General features: G+C 46.3%; 1 protein-coding gene and 1 long non-coding RNA gene across 6 annotated transcripts in view; one reads left to right on the top strand and one right to left on the bottom strand.

The window, feature by feature from the left end:
• Positions 1–24104, top strand: part of man1a1 (mannosidase, alpha, class 1A, member 1) — a 28755-nt gene extending 4651 nt beyond the window's left edge. The window contains exons 2-13 of one of the 3 annotated variants that reach the window (XM_061270481.1): positions 3961–4057; positions 7536–7651; positions 8997–9077; positions 16968–17062; positions 19104–19227; positions 19299–19392; positions 20229–20344; positions 20975–21194; positions 21256–21428; positions 21527–21642; positions 21749–21911; positions 22085–24104. In XM_061270481.1, coding sequence (XP_061126465.1) covers positions 3961–4057; positions 7536–7651; positions 8997–9077; positions 16968–17062; positions 19104–19227; positions 19299–19392; positions 20229–20344; positions 20975–21194; positions 21256–21428; positions 21527–21642; positions 21749–21875 — 1359 coding nt within the window. In that variant the 3' untranslated portion in view covers positions 21876–21911; positions 22085–24104. Of the gene's footprint in view, positions 1–3960; positions 4058–7227; positions 7378–7535; positions 7652–8996; positions 9078–16967; positions 17063–19103; positions 19228–19298; positions 19393–20228; positions 20345–20974; positions 21195–21255; positions 21429–21526; positions 21643–21748 lie in introns of those variants that run through there. The other 2 variants (XM_061270480.1, XM_061270482.1) reach the window with 2 other exon arrangements.
• LOC133146630 (uncharacterized) lies at positions 6599–9497 on the bottom strand. 3 transcript variants are annotated; one of them, XR_009711396.1, is made up of 4 exons: positions 8924–9497; positions 8132–8237; positions 7270–7338; positions 6599–7195 (listed from the first exon to the last, which is right to left on the bottom strand). It is a non-coding gene; the product is annotated as an uncharacterized LOC133146630 (long non-coding RNA). The 3 variants fall into 3 exon arrangements; XR_009711397.1 differs by having other exon boundaries at positions 8132–8206; XR_009711395.1 differs by lacking the exon at positions 8132–8237.
• Positions 24105–24232: the final 128 nt, after the last annotated feature.

The following is a 24232-nucleotide window of genomic DNA, read 5'->3' as shown; positions in this document are numbered from 1 at the left end:
TCAGCAAGTGGGAAACGCACTTGAGGTGGAATTACGATTATTTTTCTGTCGGATAACTTCAAATAGCTTGGAGCATCAGAGTGAATGCGGAAACGTCAAATATGCATCTGAACGTGTTTCATTTAACCTTTAACCCTCATCCAAAATCAATGATGTTAATGAGTGATAATGATAACTAGTGTTATTTAGCGACGCTGGCGCAAACACCCTCGAGGCATTCAAGGAGCAGCTTTCTTCCACGTCCACGTCCAAGCCAGACTTGACAGCTGCCGAGTTCAACTTCGGCCTCCGTCTTTATAATGCGCTTTGTTTTATTTTTAATTGCATTTTTTCCCCCCCCTTTTCTCGGTGCATTGTTGTGGCACACCCGCTTACTGTAGAAGTTGAGAAGACACACCAGCTAAATTATTCAGGATTTCGGTCAAAGAAAAAAAAAGAAGGTGCTGTTAGGAATAGAGTAGAATAAGCTTTGATGAGTCCATAGAAATTAACATAAAATACCCCCAAAAATTCCATTGGGCCAGTGTAGGTACAGTAATATCAAAAGTCTACACACCTCTAATTCAATTTATTTAATTTGAGACTAAGATTAAACAATTCAAGCCTCTAATTTTTCAGATTTTCAGACTATTGTTTCAATCATCTCATATACAATACAAGCCTTCATTGTCTTCCCTTTTTTAAGACAAGGTGTGAATGATTAATCATGCAAAGGTATTCTGTTTTAAGTGACTCTAAAAGATGGGAATTACCATAATATGGCCTTTAAATTCCATTTGAATGCCAAGTCACAAATTATACAGATGCTATTTTGTGGCTAATACGTTGGGCAGAAAGTTGATGAATTGTTCCTTTTTTTTTAAAAAAAAAATCTTGTTTTAATTAGTCCGGAGTGGAGCGACTGTAATTCCGTCTACCCGGAGATGTGGCATAATGACTATATTATATCTGTCGGCTCCCATAAAATAATAGACGGTGAATGAGGCGAGGTGAAGGTGCGTGAAATTGAAGGTGTTTAAAAAATAATAAGAATAAAATGATTTAAATGGCATTGTGTTGTGACAATGGGGACAAACGCTCCCAGCCTTGACCGATGATGTAACCGTATTGATCTTGTGTTGAAATAATCGGATCAGCAAACAGCGGCGGAGTTCATAAAGGGTCAACTGACATCCGAGCCGACGTCGTTTAGCGCTGGACCAATTTTGACGGGATTTGTTCACCTTGTCAAACAAACCGTCAATTGCTGACTTTTGAGGATTTTTTTTTTGTGCTGTAGTTGAAGTCTGGTTAGCTTCATGCTAACCAATTCATTAAAAAAAAGCACACACTGCTTCTGGATCACGCCCAGACATCTGCGCCGAGCATTTATTGTAACATCTTTGCGGGCAATCATCGCGGCGCATCCCCGCCGGAGTTGCGCTAACTGCCAGAAGCTGTTTTTGTTTTTCTCTTCTCCCCACTGATGTATGGATTTCTTTCTTTTCACCACTTGTCCATTTCATCCGCCCCCGTCGTCTTCCTCCTCCCCAGACAGCCATCAGCTAATATCGATCAGCGTGTAAACGTGGCGGCGCAGGTATTGCCTCGGCCTTGCGTCGATGCCCTTATCAGCGTCATTAAACCGCAATCGGGCCGTTGAATCCTTTTTGGCTCATTCGTCTGACTTAGGTCATCAGCTAAATGGTTCCACAAAATGACGACGGCAGTAATCCAAACTTGACGACCGACAAATGTTCATCTTGTACTTGTTGTCGATGGTCGCGGCGCAAATACATCTTTTATTTTTGTCCTCCTGGATCTTTAGCTTCCGCCCACGCACACTCGGCTACACTTGGCCTTTCTACGAGTGCACTCATCACGCTGAGCGGGTATTCATTTCGTTGCCATTAGCGCCGCGGCGTGCTCGCACCTGGCCGAGCGGACTTTTCGCTTTTCTAAGCATGCTAATCATACAGAGGAGGGAGCAGCGAGAAGTCCGATTAGCACGCGGCGCCGCGTTGGCTCATGCGTCGATTCACGTGCGACTGCTCGGAATAATCCGAAAAGGCTCCTCAAATAGTTAGCAGCAACGTTTCACAGCGAATTAGCGGCCGTTCGTGCCGGCAACCGACATTCGGTACGACCGCTTTTGTTGAGGTTCATTGTTTGAACCCCTCCGCCCAAGTCGCTTCGTTCTTTTCCCCCTCCCACGTTGAGTTCTTCTGACACCGGTCCACAGCGTCTTGTGTACTTTGATGATGCAACAGGAGAAAGATTATTTTTCTTTTAACCATCTTGATCAAAAGGAATCTTTTAACGCGTCGGCCGAGTCCTCAGCATGCGCCGGCTTGCGAAGGGCTTGGGCGAACATGAAGATGTTTTTGTGCCGATTGTTGGAAACAGAGCAGAAAGGCGGGGTCGATAGTCCTCCGACCTTTGCGCGGCGGGTTAATAATCTGCCGCGGTGGCCGTACGAGGCTTTTTGTGCTGCACAGGCAGAGGGAAATCACTCCGGACCAACTCCGGTTTCTCCTTTTCCCCGAGAGAACCGGAGCGGGCCTCGTTAGACGTTGGACCAGTTAGCTCATGTTTGCTTACAAAGCGCTGGAAATGTTCCTGTCCTGGCACATGTTGAAAGACTTGACACCAAAAAAATCGTCTTATCGTTTTTGAACCAGACATCCAAACGGGTTGTTTACCGGATTAGCGCCATTAGCATTCGAGAATGTAATGTGTATCCTTTTCAAGTCAAACAGCAGCAGCACCCACCGACCATCTGAGGTGGCTTCTTTTCTGGGGCCAGATCCCTCTTGCAACTTGGCGCTTTTGACTTTTTAGCCAATTAGCTTGTGTGAAATAGCAGCGGGTCCTAATATCCGCGACCGACCTGGAGAATCCTGAGCCGTTAATCCAATTAACGCCAACAGGTCGGGAAGCTGACTGTGAATCCGATAACACGGCCTCGTAACTAACGTATCGGCGCTCTCGAGTATTTCTGTTTAGGTGTACCTAATGAGGTGTCTGCTGGCTGTCACACTTCAGATTTCCAAAGCTAATTTGTTGACGCGTTGCGTTACGTACGTGGCGGCTCCGGGCCCGGAACGACCGAAGCGATCCCGAAGGAGCTCGGCGCTCTCGACCCTCCTCTCGTGCTGAGGAGCTGTAATTAGCAGCTTCGCTAGCTTTAATTAACGGGCTTGAGCTGGGAGGACGCTAACGGCGGCTGCCTAGCCGACGTGCGTGGGAGAAGACATTTGGTCCCTTAAATACATATTTAGTAAAGTAAAGACGGTTTATAGGGACGCTGTCGGGCGAGCAGCTGCTTTGTCTTTCCATACAAAATAGATCGGAAATGCGCACGTACTCGTACGGAAACCGCAAAATTGCGGTCGTATTGTGAGCGCTTGCCAAGCGGGCTTGCGTTCGCAAACGCTTTCTAGTGGTCACTTTGTAGCTTCATGAAATTTGAAGTGCCTCTGCTACGCGTGTCATCTGGCGAGGTTATTGTCGGCGAAGCTCCCCTGAGCGCCCTCTTATCTTTGCCTGCGCAGCCACCGTGTGACAGGTGAGGAGCTAGCCGAGCTGAAAATGAGATTTTCTAAGCTGCTCGGCCCGCCTCACTGACTGACTGACTCATTCGGCGGCCGAGCAGGTGTCTCGCCGATAGAAGGACCCACGGGTCCGGCCGGTGTCTCGCCCCGGCCAGTTCATTAACAGCCACCGTAACAAGTTGTTTGCGAGCCGAGGAGGGCAGCTACCGTCGAAGCCAGTGAGAAACATCAATATTCACCCAAAAAAAAAATCTTCCTTGGATATTACTATGCCAGAGATCCTAATTCAAAATTGCTTCTTCACTTTTGACAGATGTCATGAAGAAGCGTGACAGGATTTGTGTACGCACCCGGAACTCACGCCCAGCTGTCCGTCTAATCACTCCATTTTGTCCCCCCCCCCCCCCCCCCCCCCCCCCTCTGACAGATGATGAAACACGCGTGGGACAGCTACCGACGCTACGCCTGGGGTTCCAATGAACTTAGGCCTGTTTCCAAGCAAGGCCACTCCAGCAACCTGTTTGGTCAGTACACACACCCCACAAAGCAAACACACACACACATTGTCAGGATTGATTTGGCGTCACTGGCAGCGGCAGTCCTGGCCTTTAGATTAGCTCCAATTGGCCGTCGTTTGGAGCCATCCATCTATGGCCGCCGCTAAATGTCAGACTTATCACATATTCATATTTGGGGGAGCTGTCAATGCCCGTCGCGCTAACGAGCGACCGCGCTAGCATTTGATGGCGCGCGCGTGTTGGTTTTTCGGACGGTCAAACTGCCCATCTGTCGGCCATTGGATTTATGGGTTTTATTCGAGTAAAGCTTTTAAGGCCTAAACGAGGGCCACACAAAGTTGTCGGCCGCCTCCTAAAATATTCTTTGAATATTAACAGCAGGTGTTGAGTTTGTTCAAAGCGTTTGATTCGAGCGTCCTCGCCGCCGTCGAAAGTCGGATGACGCTTTTCATCCCACATTTAAACTCCTGTCACAGTTTTGCGTCTTGTCATCCGCCTTCTATAAATACACTTTGAACGCGCTCAACACGCCACAAACGAGGCACAAATTTCGTTCCGATCTGCCTTTCGCACAAATAATTGGGCATTGCTTAAAAAAAAAAAAAAGTCATTTCCGTACTGTGTCTGTAAGTGTCCGAAGATTCTACTGAACAAGCTTGTCGTTGTTGGTAAACAAAGCGCAGCTGGAACATCCTGTCAAACCAGTGACGGCTGTTTATTTTGGGTCAAAACAAATCTAAGCCCCGCCGTAATATTTCCTACATTGTCCTGCCGTTTGTTGACGTGCAGAAGACTGATGGGAGCCCTTCCTCGGACGCGTCATGCGCCCACAGGCATTTGTCCCTCCTTTTTTTTCCTTTCTTTCCAAACCTCATTTCTTTCTCTTGCCACGGCAAACATGTCACAGTGGCTATTATTTTCCTCCACCCCGCCCGGCGTGTTTGCGTCGAAGTCGCCGAAAAACAAACAGCAACCTCGTGTCGAGTAATCTGATGCATTTCTCATCCGCCTTAATCGCAGAGCCTCGAGGCTGCGAGGTCAAAACGTGGAATAAAGCAAACGTGGCGCGTTTAAGCCGCTCTGGACCAACAAAATTTCAGCCGGGGAAAAGAATTAAAGCGGGAGAATCCAAAAGCTCCTTCTGGTGTTTTTACAGACGTCCAAAGAATCTTTCTGTTCTATTTTCTGTCAACACGTGCTGCTCCACCTTTTGTGTTTAACCGTGCTTTGAGTCAGATGGCATATTTAGCTGTCAACAAATCCTCCCTCATTTTTTCCCCCCCAATCCTCAGAGACACGCACACATTATCATCCATTGCAGGAGAAAACATGTTCCCCCCCCCCCCCCCCAAAGTATTTCCAGACAAGTCGTTCACCGGCTTGTGTTATTTGACATTGAGTCCGCGGCTGCAGCCTCCGCTCGGCCGCGCCATTGTGCGTCTGAAGCCCGTATTCAGTGAGAGTAATTGAGATAGATGGCATAGTTCCGCCGCGGCCTTCCCTCGAGATGAAGGCGGCACGCACACACACACATTCTAGAAAGATACCACGCTTATATCAACGTGTACCTTTATTGTGTGCCCTCATTAGCTTAATTAATGGACGCACAATTGCAATAAATCCGTCCGTCCGTTTCATTTGGACACGTATCTCTTCTAAAGCAAAGCGTTCCCCCCCCCCCCCCCCAAGTGTCAAGTGTCACCTCCAGAAAATCTGTCGACGTTTGCAATATGAGGTTGCGAGGCTAACACGCTGTGTGCTTTTACGCCATTAGCCCGCGGCCCGACCATCTCTTCCAGCCAACAACCTCGCCGGCGACCCCCGTTGAACACTCGGGGCGCTTACTTGGCGAATGAAATTGTCGGATTAGAGATCCGACTTCAGAATTGGAGTCGTAATTGAACGCGCAAGGGCACGGCTTCTTTTTAACAGCGATGACACTTTGACTGCTGAGTCAGCGAGCCGCGCCGGATGCTTTTTTATTTTTCTTGTCCGCCAGGGCACGAGAGAGGTTATACGTCTTGGTACAAGTTTCATCAGGCGAGAGAGGAAAGCACAATAACAGGAAGTGGAACTGGCACACTCGGGGGGGGGGGGGGGGGGGGGGGACGTGTTCAGTCATGGTCGGGTTTGTCAACTGAGTGACTTAATGAGGCTCTTTGAGTTTGTTGGATTTTGTTCACGATGATCGTTTGCAAATCAAATTATTTCTTTGGGGGGGGGGGGAATAAAAACTGACATAAAACACGCAAGACCTTCCATTTTTTAGTGTTACACAATCCAAGAGTACAAAAGAATCACGTTTGTTCTCGGACTACGCAATGTGAGCTGAGCCGTAGACGACGACGATGACGGCGGCGGCGGCTCAGTGAAGAGGAAGCGAGCAAGTCACATCAGGTCATGCGCACTAAACGCTGAGTGGTTTCAAGATGATCTTTTTTGGGAGCGACGAGGTAGAAAAGGCCATCGAGGATCGTGTGACCTGGGGAAACGCCATTGTTGAAGTTACCCATTGTTTTTACACGCTGAAAATAATTCTTTGTGGAAAAAGATGATGTAGGCCCAGCAGGAATAACTTTATTGTAGAGTTGTTTATGGCGTGTTCCAGGCCCGCTGGCGGTTTACAAAAAAAAAAACATTTTAAGCTTCTTAAAACATTTTAAAATCATCTGCTCTTACTCCAAAAACTTGTCCTGTCATACCCCAGGTGTAAGCTGCGCCATAAGCTGCTATAGAAACATCCCCTGAGGTTCTTCTCCAATCCAAGTAAAATGTAAAAAAAAGGAATTAACAATTGATTTTTTTTTCTTCTTTCTTCCCCTGTTTGTGTTTCTTCACACACAACAAACGCGTTGTCGTCCCATGGCGCCCCGACAGAACAAACAGTGAATACAAAGAGACTGCAAGGTGGGGAATTGGAGCTAGCATTGTACTCCCAAATAAAAACGGAATAAATCAGCAGAAACCAAGAAGGAAGGAAGAAAAGCTATGACCTTCCAGAATCAAACTGCACTCTTACCATTTGCTCTAGTATCAGTCACAGAAAAGAAAAGGGGGGGGGGGGGAGATAATATTAGTATTCAGGTCACTGTCGGAGTCATCTGTATCACTCTCGTGGACACTCAGTGCCAAACAGGAGGAGCGCTGAGGGGGAGGAAGCACTGTGAGACAAGACAATAGACACGGGGAAGAAAAAAAAAAAAAAAAAGCTTCCTCACCTCCAGAGACTCGTACAAAGGTGGAAGGAAGGACGAGTCGCCGGAACCGTCTTGTCGAGACTGAAGCCGCTGATGAAGACAAAAAGAAAAAAGAAATTCCCCTAAATTGTGATTTATTTTATCATTTTAGATCATGTCTGGTTAATGGAAATAATAATATTTCTACTTTAGATTATTTGTGGTTGCATTTCAAAGAATTATGATCTCTTTTTTTTTTTTTGTGCAGGAAACTCAGTGACTTCATTTGTCTGAATTTTGTCTTCCAGGAAGCATCAAGGGCGCCACCATCGTGGACGCTCTGGATACGCTCTACATCATGGAGATGTTTGAGGACTTTGACGCCGCGACCGAGTGGGTGGAGAAGAACCTGGACTTCAACGTGGTAAGCCCATCGCCACCCAATCTGGCCTCATAAATGATGCCAGTCGGCATATCTCAAGGCAACATTTTAACATCCCTCACTGTCACAACCGCAGAGATGAAACGATATGAACATTCCATATCAATATTGTCGTGCTCATGGGAGTCGGCACAAGTCAAAAACATTCGTTACGCTTGCGTAATTTAATGAGAAATAAGGGTGTGTGTGTGTCTGCCCGAGTGTGGGCATGTTTGTGCGTGTGACTGCGTTCCTAATTTTATGTGTGAAGTATGAGAGTGTGCACGCCCGCGTGTGTTTATTACGCTCATCAAGTCGATCGAGTTAGCGAAAGGTTACGCGCATCAGTCACTCAATAAGTCATCGATCTGAGCCCAGCCAAGGCACCTTGAAAGGCCCGACCTTCGTTTACATGCCCGATGAACGCCAAAGCGAGCAATCTTAACGCCGGCGAGGAAGCGGCCGAGAACGTCTTTTACTCACCTGAATGCTAAACGCAATCTCGCCGCAGTCCAGAGCCTGTTGGTAGTCGCGACCCGCCCGTGTGTGTGATGCACACTAATAGGAAAGCAACGAGAATGACATTTCCCTGTACAGATAATAACGTTGGTAATTATGGCCCTTGTACCAAAATGGATTTTGCATTCATGTTTATTAATTAGGACCCGGGCAGCAAGCGTGCAGTCGGTTATTATTCTCCAGACAAATGAATTTTTATGGGGGGCCTTAAAATGCACCTCCAAAAACTTTTGCTAACGGGGTTTTATCTGATGCGGTTGGAACATGGTATCAAATTTAATGATCATTTCAAGGGTTGACGATGAAAACCGAGGACGTGGGTGTCCTTCGCTGACGGCCGGCGGCTTCGTTAGCCTTCATCTGAGGTGACGTCATCTCCTCAAACTTGAGCTCATTTCGAGCCCCGAGTGGTGCTAAAACTGACTAAGTAAGCACTTATTGCAGTACACAAAGAAAAAAACTTTCCCGACGCCGAATAAAAATTGTCATTTATGCTATCTTTCATACGTCTTAGCGGTTATGGAGGAAATCGTTTTGTTTTGTTTCGTTTAGCGAGGGATTAATTAGCTGCCCAATCCAACTTTGCAATCAGCGACTCGGGGAGAAAACATTGAAATTGTTGTTGGCACAGGACAGAGCATGCCGTGTTTTTCTTTTTGGTCCTCTAATCTGCGCGAGACAGCAAATAAAACAGAGTTTGCGTAAGCGCACTCGGCTGTCGCTCAAAAATTTATTAAAAAAAAAAAGTTCACCAACCGTTGCTAAGTCAAACTAGCTTCGGTGTCTGAGTTTTTAAATCTTTGCGGTCTCTCTCATCTTGGCCTCCCAGAATGCCGAAGTGTCCGTCTTCGAGGTGAACATCCGCTTCGTGGGAGGCCTTCTGTCGGCGTACTACCTGTCCGGCAAAGAGGTAAGAATGGCGTGCAAGCGGGTGAAAAGAACTTCATTGGTGTTCACGAGAAGGTAACGTCACAATGTGGCGAAGTGAATGTGAGCAAATCTGCTCGGTAACCAGGCCCTGAGAATGACATCAGCGGGGTTTTTTTTTTTCTTTTTTCCTCCTTAATGATATGCTTCTGTTCCTAATTAATTATAAGGTTGCGCTAAAGAATCGATAAACAGAGCTTCTGAAAACCTCGGGCTGCGGTGCGGCTGCTCTTCCAAAAAAAAAATAAAAAGCAAGGCTAACTCGCCAGAGATTTGACTGCAGCCCTGATTGTCAATGTTGTTCTGCCTTTAAGCTGCCTTTTGTGTCTTCGGCAAGCGAGCGTCTTCTCCTTCATTAGCTGCAAAAATGTTCACCCAGAGCGTCGGCGCGTGCGTCAAATTCGCCAGCCGGAAATTCAAAATGCGGCCGTTGTTGTTGCTTCATTCCTCCTTCCCCTTTTTTTTTTTTTTTATGCGGCCTTGCAGAGGTTTTTTTTCTTCCCCCGCTCCTTGAAAAATATATTGCAGGATGGGAATGATTTACATAACATTTACCAAGCCCTTTGATGCCTCCTGTTTCTAGTGCAAGGCTACGATAACACAAAAATAAGCGTCGGGATACAACGCGATGGCCAACTGACACGAAACAAAAAAAAATCGATCGGGGAAAAAATGGCAGCCTTCAACAAAACGATTTTTTGCTTCATCAAAATATGGCAACGCTTTAACTATGAATACTCGGCTTCATATCTCTTCAAACATTTACGGTCGGAATCTGACCAAATTGGACTAATAAACGTTTTAAGAGCTTCGGACTGATTATTTGGATTCACGTTTATTTCCTTTGAGGGCAAATTGTATTCGAGAGCAGAACCAATTACAAGTCAACAAGTGTCTTTTAGCGCTTCTGTTGCGTCTCGTCGCTCATTTCTTCACGCGGGCTGAAAAACGAATAAAAGACGATGGCGCAGCGTGTAAAAAAGCTCTGAGTGCGCTCGTAAAAATAAATCTTATTGTTTGCGCATTATCTAAGAAGTCCTCACACGGGACGTAAAATTCTGGCTGGTGTAGAAGAGAAGGATGTTTTAGAAGTGCTGTGAAAAGTATAAATTTAGACTTTCAACAAGAGCACGCGACCCACATCTGCACGTCGGCATCGGGCGATGAATAACATTAATAATCATCAGCGTGCTTTAAAAAGTCAGCCGGCTTGATTGGCACACAGAAACCAGGACAAAAAGCTCTTGACGGGAATCTGTGCAGGTAGCGGATGATTTGAATGCGTAATGCGGGAGCAAACCGTGACACTCGTTATCCCTCCTCGGCACTCACTCATAAACGCCTTTTTCTTTCTTTCTTTTTTAAACGAGTCAATCAATACGCGGCACTCATAAGTCAATGCACGCCTCCCTTCTTATGAGTCCGGCTCCTCGGCTGATTGGTGGCCTTCGCCGCCGGTGAAGGTCACTCGGCGGAGTGGCTCCTAATGGCGGTTAGCATGCGGCTAACGACTCTGACATATTCGCAAAAGAAGAAGGTGGGAGAATAGATGAAAAGCGTTTCCAAGGTTACCGAGGCTCGTGAAATTGGAACTTGGTGTCGAATTTGATTTTCAACAGTTTGATTACTCAAAGACAAAGCAAATTTAAGGTCTGAAATTAATATATATTTAAATTTCTGAGGTCAAAATATTCCTTTTTAGGTCAAAGGAGACTGAAATGCCTTTTAGCTTATTTGCCCCAACTTTTCCTTGCCTCAAGGTCTTGATACAGGTTTTTTTTTGGCTCACCATAAACACAATCTGGGTCACTTGTCTTTGAAGCAAAAGTATTTCCCCTAATCACTATTAAAAGCTTTGTTTCTGCCCCCAGGCTTTGTCCCGGTCAGATTTTATTCCCGACACAGCGTTAATGTTAGCCTGCAGTTGAAGGGTAACTCGGCATAAGCTAGCTTCCCGATTTTAGATCCACTCCACAAGCTCACAAAAGCTTGTGTGACAGCGCTAACAAGACAGTACAAAGACATTATTTTGCCGCCTCCTTTTTTTTTTCGCGCATATTCATCACGCTGTAAGTCACGAAGCGCAAATGCATCAACGCCAAGGAGGGAAAAATGAGCCCCCAAAGGGCAAGCAGGAAAATACTGGCAGGTACAGAACAGCGAGCGGCGTGTGGAAAGCACAAATAAGAAGCAATCACCCTAAAAACCTTGACGCTAGACGGCCTGGCCCGCTCTTGGCAAGTGACTCAGATGATGGAGAGAGAGAGAGAGAGAGAGGGAGGGAGTGAAGACGTCCTGATAGTCGCCGTGATAAAACAGTTTTACGGGAGGGGGGAGGGAGAAATCAGCGAGGGAAGCGCAGTGACAAAAAAAAAAAAAAAAAACCCTCATAAAATGTGAGTTTATTCCCCCGCAGACTGCTGTGATTCAACACGACTTTGGGAAACGACACGAAAAGAGACGTCAGCTTGTTTGGGGGGGTTCTTTGGAGTGGCACTTTCTTTGTTCGATGGGGTAATGGGGGGGAAAAAAAAGAAAGAAAGGAAAACAAGGATTTTAGCATTGATTTTAGCACAGAGCAAATTGTGGCTGGTGTTGGAAAACAAATTGAGTGCAGTGGCATCAAGTTAAGGATGAAGCGAACACAGATTCATTTAACTCCAGCCGTGTTTCGAAAATACCACCAGTCCAAAACATCTTTTTTTTTTTTTTTTGCAGCTTGCCGCAATGTTATTAAATCAAATGATTGGAATAGAAATGAGATAATCAGACTCACTCTAAAAGTGAATAATGAGTTACGGTGTCCCACAAGGGTCTGTACTAGGCACAAATTAATATTACAAATAGAACTTGAAAATATACACTTTTGGCCGACTCATCAATTTGTTCCCATGTATCGTGGGAAGGCTTAACTCGGTTTGTTTCGACCCTCTCATTTTTATCTTTGGCATTTTTTTATTTTTGCAATTTGTAAATGGATTACTTAACTCCATAACCGCAACTCAATTTACTTTTATAGGAACTCAATTTTCCCACTTGAAATCATTTCAAATGATCTGACTAAACGATGCGCCGCATTTCCGCCTTTGTAGAAATGAAACTCAGGCCCCCCCCACCTCCCCCCGCCTGTGCTGCGCAATGCAGCATTTACAGAAAAATAGATTGTTTATTTATCAAGGGAAATTGCCTACCACTCTTCAGAAGACAAAATTCAATAAAAGCAATACGTGGCAGCACCCTGCCAGCCGAAGCTCAGCAACCGTAATCGTGCAATGACTTGCACTTCTCTTGGAAGTCACGCCGAGGATTCAAAAAACGGCAAATCCATGACCCGCGTCGCAAATGACAGTTACACGGCGAGAAGAAGCACGACTGAGTGTCCCGAGTTCCTGAGCTCGGCGGAAATTTTTTATTTTGTTAGCCAACCTAAATGTAGTGTACAGCTTCCACCTCGCATTAAATCGTTCATGCGAATATTTTTTAAAAAAAATCAAACCCACATTTGTAAGTGAAAGAGAGCGAGCGGCCGACACAAAGCCGGCCACTGTGGCAACGCCGGCCGGGTGGGCCCGGCCTACAAGCTGCCCCCTCCGGACCAGCGCCAGCCGATAGACGGCTTCTATCTCCGGTCCTCAGGAAATCCCATTCACTCACCGGGGAAAATTGGCTTTGCTGCCTGGTGGCGGTGGGGAAAGACAACCCCCCCTGGCACCGGCCGCCATCGGCGAGCCTTCAACACACACGCACACAAATGTGTGTGAAGCCAAATGAGGATTCCTTGCAGGAAGCGTCGACAATTAATTTGCTGCATATCTTTCTTAATCTCCTCTCAGATGGTCAAATCTGTCCCGGGCACCAGAGTGAAATCGGAGGAAGATTAGGAAGCGGAATGTCATGCGTCAGGCCGATAGGATGTCACGCTAAGTCCGCCTTCTTTACAACATAGTCGGGAAGCGGAAAACAAGGGGAGAATATGGGCACAATTTATTGTGACATCTGGTGTGCACAGCTTGGTCACTGGGGCGCGATATAATACGCTTGTGAAAAAAAATAGCAAAGACTTTAACAACTGCTGCGAGTCCTGTTCACTGAGGATAAAGAATATATACCTTGAGTGTTGTCAGGTTGTCTTTCTAAATGAGTTTATAGCAGCGCTCAGGCAAGCTTAGCTTTAAGAAAGATTAACTCCCCCCCGCTCAAACTCAATTTAAAGGTAGCGGCCGTGAGCATCGATCTTCCCCTAATCTCGTTGTCCCAGTTCACCCAGTTCATATCAAATCCATCCCGACCACAAGGAGTATTTGGCTTGATCATCAAGCGGCAGGATTAAGAAGCGTAGCGCATCTTCGCGCCGCCCGGCATCGCACATGCTAATTCGAACGCCGCCGGCGTCGAGTCGCCGCTAATCTCGTTGTCCGAGTAGTTGCGAGCCGCACGGGGGGTCGACAGCGACTGTCTGATGTAACGAGATTATATGCCAGTGAGCCAAAGGCGGAGCGGAGTTGCTAATATTTCCTCTTGTAAACCACACACGATTGTTTCAACCAAAAATATAACCAAAAAAAATGTTTGTTTTTTTTCCCGGCAGTAGACAACTCTACTTTCCAAACCACTAAATCAACCGTGGACATAAATAAGAGCCCGACCAAAGTGTTTGAAGAGTTTGCCACCAAAACCTCGTTGTTGTTGTATTTATTGGCCGCCCGCTAACATTTGGCAGCTTTGTTATGCCACGCGCAACCCGCGATCCACATTATAATGAAAATTAATCGCCTCAACAAAAAAGGGGGCCCTGCGCTGTAAATCACAGCGACTCCATTTCAATTTGCTCCGCCCAAATAAACACCATCCAGGTAAGAATCATTTGTGTGATTACAAATCCGCCCGCGTCCTCGTAATTCTTTGTTAGCGTCATGACAGATTAAATCTATCTGCTTCAGGATAAGTAATCACACGGAAGAGGAGCTGCGTTTGGACTTTTAAATCCGAGCCACTGTTGATATGAAACGCTTCCTTTTAATCGCTGTAATATATTTACCGCCTGACTGATCGCCTGACAATACCGTTGTCGTGGGTTGCACCCAGGTCACATGACCAGTGGTTGGGCTTCACTGTAATCAAAGCCTCTTGACTGTTCAATTTGGATTGCTTTTAGAGTCGTAAATGGAAATTGCGGGGATTTGCGCAAAGCTCCCCGAGCCAAGCGGCTACACGTGCGTTTTCCCAAACTTGCAGCATCAGTACTGGCCCCGGGGCCCTTTTGCACTCATTTCCAAGTTGTTCCGCTAAACGCTCCGCTTAAAACACTTTTTCTTCTCTCTTTCCTGGCGTGAAATGTCAAGCGTGTGCGTATCGTCGGCTGGCTTTTAAGCGCCGGTGTCAAGCGTGGCGTAAAGGTGGCGCAATCTGCCCCCGTGCGCGCTCGGGAGCGTGAAAAGAGCGCCGGTATCCCCGGGGCCCGCCCTCAAGGTTGCAAGCTTTGGCCATCAGGCGACATCCGCTTCGGTTTTGTGTGCTTAACTTAGTTTAGCCGTGTGTTAGCTGTGATTCACGATTGTTTGAGTCCAGCGGGTTTTATGCGCCGTTAATTGTCGCCTCTCTAATTCCGTGTTAAATCGTTCTTAGCGCCCGCTTGTCACCTCCCCGGAATACTTCAATCGTGTCACCCGAGTGTCGCTCTTCCACCGAGGCAGCGGTTGTTGTTGGTTTATTTTAAAAAATGCAAATCCTCACCACTAAACAGCGGCGTATTTAAAAAGAAAAATGCCGAGTCAGCAGTCAGTGGCATTCCGTTGCATTTGCTTTTAAATACTAGAATGCATTTCTGTACAAATGTACTCTCACCACCAAAATGTGCCTTAAAAAAAAATGATGGCATGTTGTTCATACTTTTTTCGTGTTCTATATTTATATGGAGCATATGCTAGCGCTAAAGGCGGCGAGTTCACCGTAGCGGTAAACGTCGCCCCAACGGGAAGTCTCCCAGATAAGTGGAGTCACGCTTGACTCCACGCAAGTGCAGCCTTGACACTGTTCCACACCCGGCGCCTTTTGTAGCTTTTAATTATGACGCTCTTTTGGGCTCCACTTGCCACCCGTCGGCCTGAAGGAGCCTAATAAAGCCGCTGAGAGAGCGAGAGAGAAACTCCGACGCAGTGCACAAAGCAACAGCATCCTCAAAGCTGCCTGGTTTGCGCGTGTGCGTGCGCCTCGCCTCCGAGCGAGCTCGGCGAGGCGCATTCCGGGCTTGGTGGGGCTTCGGTAACGCGTGGCACGTTTGACACGTTGCTTAAATTAGAAGCCGTCGGAGCTCTGGCTTTCCAAATCCTCCAGTCGTGATTACAAATACACAGAAAATCAAGTCGCTAACATTACACTAAATGCGCAGTGTGGGATTTAATGAGTATTTTTATTTATTTTTTACAGATAATGTGAAACAAAGCGCTGAAAAATGCCCTTTTTTGCTTGTATTTGAAGATACTGCCTCATAAAAGCTAAATGTTCAGCAATATAAAATGGTGAAATGAGCCGTCAAACTACACGGCTCAGCCGGTCCATTACATCCGTTGCTGTGTTTCCAACAAGTGGAGGGGAAAAAAATGGCAGCGCGTCTTCGGCTATTGACTCTGTGATTGCTTTCTCCTTTCCAGCCAAACGTAAGATGTGACAACCATTCCGCTTGTTCTGTCGTTCTGGGCGGGAATTAAATTGCTTTTGTTGCCAACTGTGAAGTCTTGAAGTCAACTTTAGGAAATCAACATGGGCTTGCGATAAACCACCGCCGGATCTGGAAGGGCTCGAGAAGGACGTGGCCGTAAACGCCACGCTTTGTTCCGGCGCCTTTCTGATGAGAAGGTCATCTCAAAGTGCATCCAAACAATAAAAAAGAAGACGAGAGGATGGAAAAAAAAGCCAACGGCTGCGACAGCCGTCGTGATTCAGGTCAGAGAATATGGAGCAGGAGACACGCAGGACATTTTTAAAGGCTGCCGGATAATTGATGGAGAAACAGCGCGGCCTAGCCTACTTTTTTTTTTATTCCTCTGGAAGTTGGCCATTTTGCCCGCCGCCGCCGCCGGAGAGCGACGTTTGAAGGTCGCCGAAGAAATAAACGGCCGTGCGCCTCGCTTGTCCAGTTGCGCAACGTGACGATCAACACGAGTTTCTCCTAATGATCGCAGCCTCTCTCGCTTTATTCTGCATCTGTATAATTCATGGGCTTATTAAAGCTGCTCCGTGATAGACTTGGACGCCGGGGCGTGTTGAGATTATACTCCTGTGCGTCCCTGCGAGTGTTTTTATTCCACCCGCGGTGCGCTCCACGCCTTATTAAAGGCATTAATCAGCGGGCCCGGCCGCCTTGTTACACACTTTGGCATCGGCGGTGCCACCAAGCCTTTACGAGTTGCTGTCAGGAAGTCGTTAAAACCAAAAAAAAAAAGGTTCTGTAAAATGCCGTTGACTTGCGATGCCGTGGAATCCCCCCCCCCCTTCCAACGCTTCCCCTTTTGTATTCTCATGAAAAAAAAAAGGTGAAATGTGCACGGACTAGTCGATGTTGCTTCCTGGCGGGCGTTTCCACTCTGCTGTTGACAAGCGGCCTCTTGAGCTTTGCCGCCCGGCTCGGCTCGTCTTTTTTGCCCGTCGCTGCCTTCTCTGGGGAACGACGTGGCCGCGAGTCATCTCCCGCCTCGCGCTGGTGTTTATTCTCTGCGATGACAGATGGAGGCTGACGGGAGACGTGACTCGTCGCAGTGCTCGAGAACCTCCGGGCCTGAGCGGAGGGGCTTGCTGACCCGCTATACTTTCCAGTATCGCTTTTTATCTGCCCATTGTGAAGAAAGTAATCGATGTCTATCTCTGTCATCCGCAGGTTTTCCGCAGAAAAGCGGTGGAGCTGGGAGAAAAACTGCTCCCGGCCTTTAAAACGCCGACAGGAATCCCCTGGGCCTTGCTCAACCTCAAAAGGTAAGAAGACAATATAATCTGGCTCTCAATCTTCAAAAAAAAACAAATCCAAATAGCTTCCTCACCTATTATTTCCGTCGGCCTTCTCTCCGCAACACCCGATAATGAAGAGAACAGTCGTCCTCCATTTTGTCTCTTTTCAACCCCCCGAGAGTAAACGGCGGACGGCGGCGCGGTTTATCAGACGCTAATTAAAATCCCTGTCCTCATGGGACTAAATGGGCTGTTGCAAATAAAGTTCCTCTGTGCGTTTGCGCGGCCAAGCTAGCTAGCGAGCGCGGCGTGGAGGCTGCAGAGCGGTGAACATTTGAATGCTAATTTAACAGGAAGATTTGTTGTCAAGCATTTTGGGGGGAAACAAGAGAATTGACGGTGTCTTCGCTCAATGCTAATTAGCCCATCGGCAGGAGCCGCGGCTTCTTCTCGCTAAGCTCGAAAGAGATCCGCTGGGAGAACATTGATTGGCACCGACCGAGAGAAAAATGCAGCTTAATCCCACCGATCGACACTATTGACATTCCCGAACGTTCGGGCTGACCAAAGAACATTTGAGCGCGTTAGCATCTGTTGGCAACAATTCAGCGCCGGTTATTATGAATGAATCCAAGTTCTGGATATTTTTGCTCCGCTATCCGGATGCTTCGCGGGCGCCCGTCCCAATTTGTTTTTTTTTTTGTACAATGTCCTGGCGTCACTTTGATGTAAACTTGAAAGGCACAGCGTTTCTATTTCAACACACAAATTGAATCTTCGGCGAGCTCCAAGTTTCCCCGACGTAGCGACAGAAAGCTAACTCGGCCAAAAGGCGTTTCTGTTCCAGCTTGAATCTTTAATTGCGTTTTGAGTTGGCGTCGACGAACGTAATGAAGTTGGACAGTTTTCTGTCGCTCTTCATCTTCCTCTCAATAGCTCGCGTTGAAAAAAAAAAAAAGGCATTTTATTTGACAGATGTGCTCCTTCCGCCGCTCAAAGGCCGAAGCAATCAATGCTAAGCTCTTGGGGTCTCGCCGTTTGATTAATAGGCCTTAGTGGGTCCATTAGCGCGGCCGAGTGGGCTCGTGTCAGAACCTCAGCTGACCCACTTCAGCGTCTTTTTTTTTCTGAACGACATGCTAGAAACTGATTGCATTAACGTTTTTAGTAAGCTGCGGATACTGTACGTTTGAGTTTTTTTTTTTTTTTTCCGGGCACTTGGATCATTGATCGCTATTCCCAAGAAACGTGTTGAATAGTCCCCTTGGACGAGCAAGGCGGCCGCGGGCTCAAACCGGCCGGACAGCTGCCATGATTTAAAGTTTCTAATTAAACGGCTAACTGTGACTCCATCGCCATGTTCCCTCTTCCTCGCCCCAAGCGGGCCGAGGAGGAAGAGGAACTAAATGCGTTTCTCTGATTTGTTCTTGAAAGATCCGTCAAAATGCTCGCCAATGGTGGCAACATGACCAACGGCTGGCAGGAAATAAGCCCGTTTTTTTTTTTTTTTTATTTCCTCCCTGTTCCTCTCTTATAAACCCCCAAGCTAGCACATTTCATATTGCCCGAAAGCCGACACACGCTGACAAACGCAAACCTTTCGGCCAGGCCGATGAACTTTTAAGCCCGAAAATTACATTTGAAAGCCTTTTTCAAAGTGAGAGAGTTTAGTTGCCTGTGGGATTTTTTTTTTTTTTTTTTGGGCCCTTTTTTCTTTGCGTAAACTTCTATAGCTAACAGACGTTAAGGAAAAAAAGTCAAAGGAACCTGGTAACTGTGTGAGGGAGATAACAAGCTTGTTTCGTCTCTCAACTCTCCCGCAGCCGAGGTAGAAATATTTTATCTGGTCTTTGTAAGACAAAGTCTTTCCTTGAGCACTTTTACACACTTGAAATGTTTTGACAGCTGCCTCTTAATTAGCTTCCACATCTCCTTAAACGCTTCTCGCATTGTTCTCAACACGACTCGGGCATCTTCCACCGTTTCGTTGAAGCGTCGTCCTACGTCATTTTCTCATTGGCCAAAATTTCCAAATAGACATATTTGCATTTTATGCATCTCTGCGCAGCGGAATCGGTCGCAACTGGCCGTGGGCGTCGGGCGGCAGCAGCATCCTGGCCGAGTACGGAACGCTGCATCTGGAGTTCATGCACCTCAGCAAGCTGTCGGGAAACCCGGAATTTGCTCAGAAGGTACCCATCCAATCTGATTTATAGAGCCTTACAAAAATGCAAACATTTCTCTCGATGGTCTTTGTTTATAGGTGATGAACATCCGCAAAGTTCTGAATCGCTTGGATAAACCTCAGGGACTGTACCCCAACTACCTGAACCCAAACAGCGGCCAGTGGGGTCAACGTGAGTTCGTCTCTATTTGCAACCCGAATAATGATTGCGCAGAATAAGACATTACTCTCGGGCATATATATATTTATCTTCTGCACACAAAAAAATCTCTTCTATTATATGGCAGCTTGTCTGTATTTTACTGCCCTCTAGTGGCCGTTCCTCTCCGTCAATACGCCTTTTACACAACCACAATCGAATGTTTTTGCATTCTGACTTCAGACGGCAACTTTCAAACATCCACAATCTCAAAAAGGAACCGCTCGAATGCTTACTGGGCTCCAGAAAGTCATTACATAATTGCCGTGAAAACGAATTTGCTGCATAATTTATGACCTTGGGGTGTCTCCCAAAAAATCTTTATGAGGCAGTCATCTCCCATGTAGCAGCTGCAAGCTACGCCTTTAAAAAAAAAAAAAAAAAAAGTGTTTTTCGTTCCGGCTTTATCGACTGATTTCCATCACGCTCCGTTTGGAGCATCTGTCACTCTCTGACACGGAAGAACTTTTATAAAAACAGAAGATTTCTCTAAGTTTTGTTGTTGTTTTTCAGATAAGAGGAAGGAAAACATCAAAAGTCGGTCTTTTTGTTAGCAACAGCAACTGTTTATTCCTTTTTCGGTGACAGATGACGACAAATCAAAACACTTGTTTCTTTTTTTCCCCCATTCAGTCTTATCATCATCATCATTACCATGTCACTCGCTGGCACCTCTTCTCCCGCTACACACACACACGCCCCCCCGTCGATGTCGCTATGACACGACACCGGCGGCACGGATGAGGAAGACGAGCGCGAGGAAGAGTGTGACGACCACCGGGAGCTTAATCTGTTTGTTTGGCTTGCAGATCATGTGTCGGTGGGCGGCCTGGGTGACAGCTTTTACGAGTACCTGCTCAAAGCCTGGCTCATGTCCGACAAGACTGACGAGGAGGCCAAGAAGATGTATTATGACGCCCTGCAGGTAGCGCACACATCATAAACACGTCCCGACCACGTTTTTTCACTTCTTTGTGTGAACGCTCACGCCCGCTGGAACTGAAATGATGCAATTGTTGACACAAGTTGATCTTTATGTACACACACACACACACACAGAGATGTCATGTATAGTCTTGGCTATTCACACACGCTTAGACACGTTTATGTGGCTATCAGGGGACCGCATCCTTCTACAGTGCAGCAGTGGTGAGGGGAAAAAAATGTCGACAAACAACAATTTGCAAGCACCCGGACACACATCTTGAACGCAACGTTAATTTTGAGGAGATGCTTTACCCATAATCCCCCTTGATCCTGTGGATTAATGGTGATTTATTTGTCGAGGGGAAAGGCAACAGAGTTCTCGCTCATCTTAAAGGGCCAGTAGCAACGCAATCGTACGCGGGGCCTCCTTTCAAATTTTCACCTCGTGCAGCTTTCTTCGAACCAAAATGGCCGACTTCCCGTGTGTGTCTTTTCCGGCAAGGCTTCTTGAGACTTTTTGCTGGGTCTGCTCATGGTGGAAATGTCAACCAAACTGGCTTAAGAGGCTGACGGACTTTGCCCATCTGTCTAGTGAATGAAATTGAGATTTACACCTACTCGATTGCAGGCCATCGAGAGCAACCTGATGAGGAAGTCGAGCAGCGGCTTGACGTACATCGCCGAGTGGAAGGGGGGCCTTCTGGAGCATAAAATGGGTCACCTGACCTGTTTTGCCGGCGGCATGGTGGCGCTGGGTGCCGACGGGGCGCCCGACGACAAGACGGGCCACCAGATGGAGGAAGCGGCGGAGATCGCCAGGACCTGTCACGAGTCCTACACCAGAACAGGTGCTTGGCCGCCAACCACTTCCTGTCCGAGACTGTATTCATCTATTGTTTGTTTCATTAGCATTGAAGCTGGGCCCGGAGGCGTTCCGTTTCGACGGCGGTGTGGAGGCCATCGCCACGCGGCAAAACGAAAAGTATTTCATCCTGCGGCCCGAAGTCATCGAGACCTACATGTACATGTGGAGGTTCACCCACGACCCCAAGTACAGGGAGTGGGGCTGGGAGGCCGTCATGGTATTGTTGTCACTTTAACCTCATTGACAAAATCCCAATAAGACTTAAAATAATAATAATAATTATCAACTGGTGACCTTTGACCCCCTGTCCCACAGGCCTTGGAGCAGCACTGTAAGGTGGAGGGCGGCTACAGCGGCATCAGGGACGTCTACGGGTCCACGCCCAACCACGACGACGTGCAGCAGAGCTTCTTCCTGGCCGAGACGCTTAAGTAAGAACGCCGAAGAAAACGAGCGCTCCTTTGTGGTGGCTCTCAAATCAATTGGAAGCCTCCAAATGTCAACATCCATCTTGTTTACGCTGACGTCGCTCGCCAGGTATCTGTATTTGCTGTTCTCCGACGACGAGCACGTCTCGTTGGAGCACTGGGTCTTCAACACGGAGGCTCACGCCCTGCCCGTCATCCGAAAGGAACCGCCGGAGAGGACCAACGAGGTGGAGTAGGAGCAACTTTGGAGAACCTTGTACAAGCCCGCTAAGGTTCGAATTTCTGACGACTGGAAAATGACTTCCTTTTTTTTTTTTTAACACTTCATTTCACGGGATCCGATTTTGTCTGTCTCGTCTTCTCTCGGGTACTATTTTATTTTTTGCACTCTCAGAAGTGGTCCTGTTTCTTTTCTTGCCTTCCCGCGATGACTTTTTTTCCAAAGAGCGTTGAAAGGCCAGGATATCTCGGGCGCCATCTTAAGCGCCGGCGAGAGAATGACGAGACGGACGGACGGCGTCACCGCCACGTCACCCTTGACGTGGAAACGACTAATTTGGCCTTCAAGAGACGGAGATGGGAAGTTTTCACCCGCTACCCAGCCACGTCGCTTCCTGTGATCGTGTTTACAAGAGGACGCAATCGTCGGCGTCTTAGCGTTTTTATCTTTGACAGCTTTTACTTCTTCAGTTTCAAACCAACATCGTAGCATTGGAAGGCACTTGAAAAGCCCAAAAAAAAAAAAAGAACTGTAATTTGAGGTATGACTTAATGCTAAAATCTGCAACCAACAATGTAGCATTGTGAGGCTAGGACGAGCTTAGCGTGAGCTTTGTGTCCAATAATTCTGCCAAGCGGCGAGCCGCCCCATTCTGTTTTTGATGTTTTTCTTCAGCCGCAGCATGAGAAGGGCTGTCAGAGCCGCTTCAAGCCATCGTCGCGTCCTTGTAAGTTGTGTCAGCGGCGGCGGCGCTGCCGTTTGACAGATGCTTGTTGGGTCGCCGGCCGTGTCCCCGCGCCGCCTCGCTCAAAAGTCACTCTTCATCTTTGTGCCTTCGCTGCCAGGGAATATGTTCAAGGCCGTGATATAGAGAGACCATATCATATTTTGTTTTTTTTTTCCCAAAATATTTGATGAGATATCACATTTTAAATCGGAAGAGTTTAATCAAACTATCACTTTTTAATCATTTCGCTTCTAATGTCAGTTTCGCCTCGAGATGCAAGTTAAATTTGTTTCTTAACCACGCTTGTATATTGAATCATCTGTGTTCACATCGGGTTACCACAACACCTTAATCAACTTGCAAGTGTCCGCCACTTGATGAGAGCGTGTATTGTCTGTACAACAGTGACACCTAGTGGAGGAAAGGCTCAATAGCAGCCGATTGCAATGTAGTCGTGGTTAACCTGATGATGTGACACCAGGAGAAGTTTTTTCAACTTTGTTTTCTCACCTGAGCAGTGTTCATTTTGATGACTTGCATTACCTTCGTATCATTAATTTGTGATATTTTTTTGTAGTTTTCCGTTAGTTTGGGATAGTCATGATTTGTTGTGTTAATTTATTATTGTCGCTGTGTAAGTTTGTCATTTCCAGGGAACGTCAATAATGGCTAAGACAAATCAAGTCGGGCGCAACGAAAACAGCAGAGGGTCAAATGAGAAAGCATGACAATGTGCGACCGTACCAGCCAATGTGAAGTGAATTCAGTTTCACACCTTTCAGTTTCATTTTAGACTTTAAAACTTTTACTTTGTTTTTACTTTGTTTTAAATGTAATATTGATTTATATAGAACATTTTACAACATACTGGGTAAAAAGACATTTCAACTAAAAAATGACAGTTTTGGCAAAGGTTTCGGTTCATTCAGTAGTTCAATTCAAAAAGTGGAACGCACACAAGATTTCATAAAGATCCCAAGAAATCCTTTTCGAAAGGCTTTGTTTTGCTGCGGCATGTTTATCTTCAAAATATTTTCAAGACTGGGAGCATATGTCAAATATATTTGACATGACCTTTGACTCTTGAATTCAACTAGTGAATGAAACAAAGTTTCCAATTGAGACAAATGTGCACTTTGGGATAGTTTTGGAAGACACCCAGTTGAAGTTTCCGAAATAGTTGATGTTTTAAATTGTATACAACGCGCGACTCATATTGTGTTAAAATTTGTGACATCTTGGGACGTGAACATTTTCGGAGAATCATTCCATTATTTTTTGCTGTGTTAATGCAATATTTTCATGATGAACAGATGTTTTATGATTTTGTTTTGGGGAAAAATATATTATTATTATTATTACTAAGATTATTGTAAATATCAGGTAGTGGCCGAAAAGCCGCTGGACATTTTATTAAGGTTTGTGGATTCAAAATGAGATTAATGCGCTGCAGACTTTTTAAAAAATTATATTTGTTACACTTGTATAATCAACAATAAAAAGAAGATTTTAATATTATGGCTTAATGTGGGTTATGGTTTTTATTGAGTTAGTCACATTGCAAATATGACATATATATGTATATGTTATATATATATGTTATATATGATATATATAACAATTAAATAGTGGATCCTCGCATCCTG

The sequence above is a fragment of the Syngnathus typhle genome, linkage group LG22 (assembly GCF_033458585.1).
Source record: "Syngnathus typhle isolate RoL2023-S1 ecotype Sweden linkage group LG22, RoL_Styp_1.0, whole genome shotgun sequence".
Classification (NCBI taxonomy): domain Eukaryota; kingdom Metazoa; phylum Chordata; class Actinopteri; order Syngnathiformes; family Syngnathidae; genus Syngnathus; species Syngnathus typhle.
Note: the sequence above shows the minus strand (reverse complement) of the source record. Positions and strands in the feature narration are given on the sequence as shown.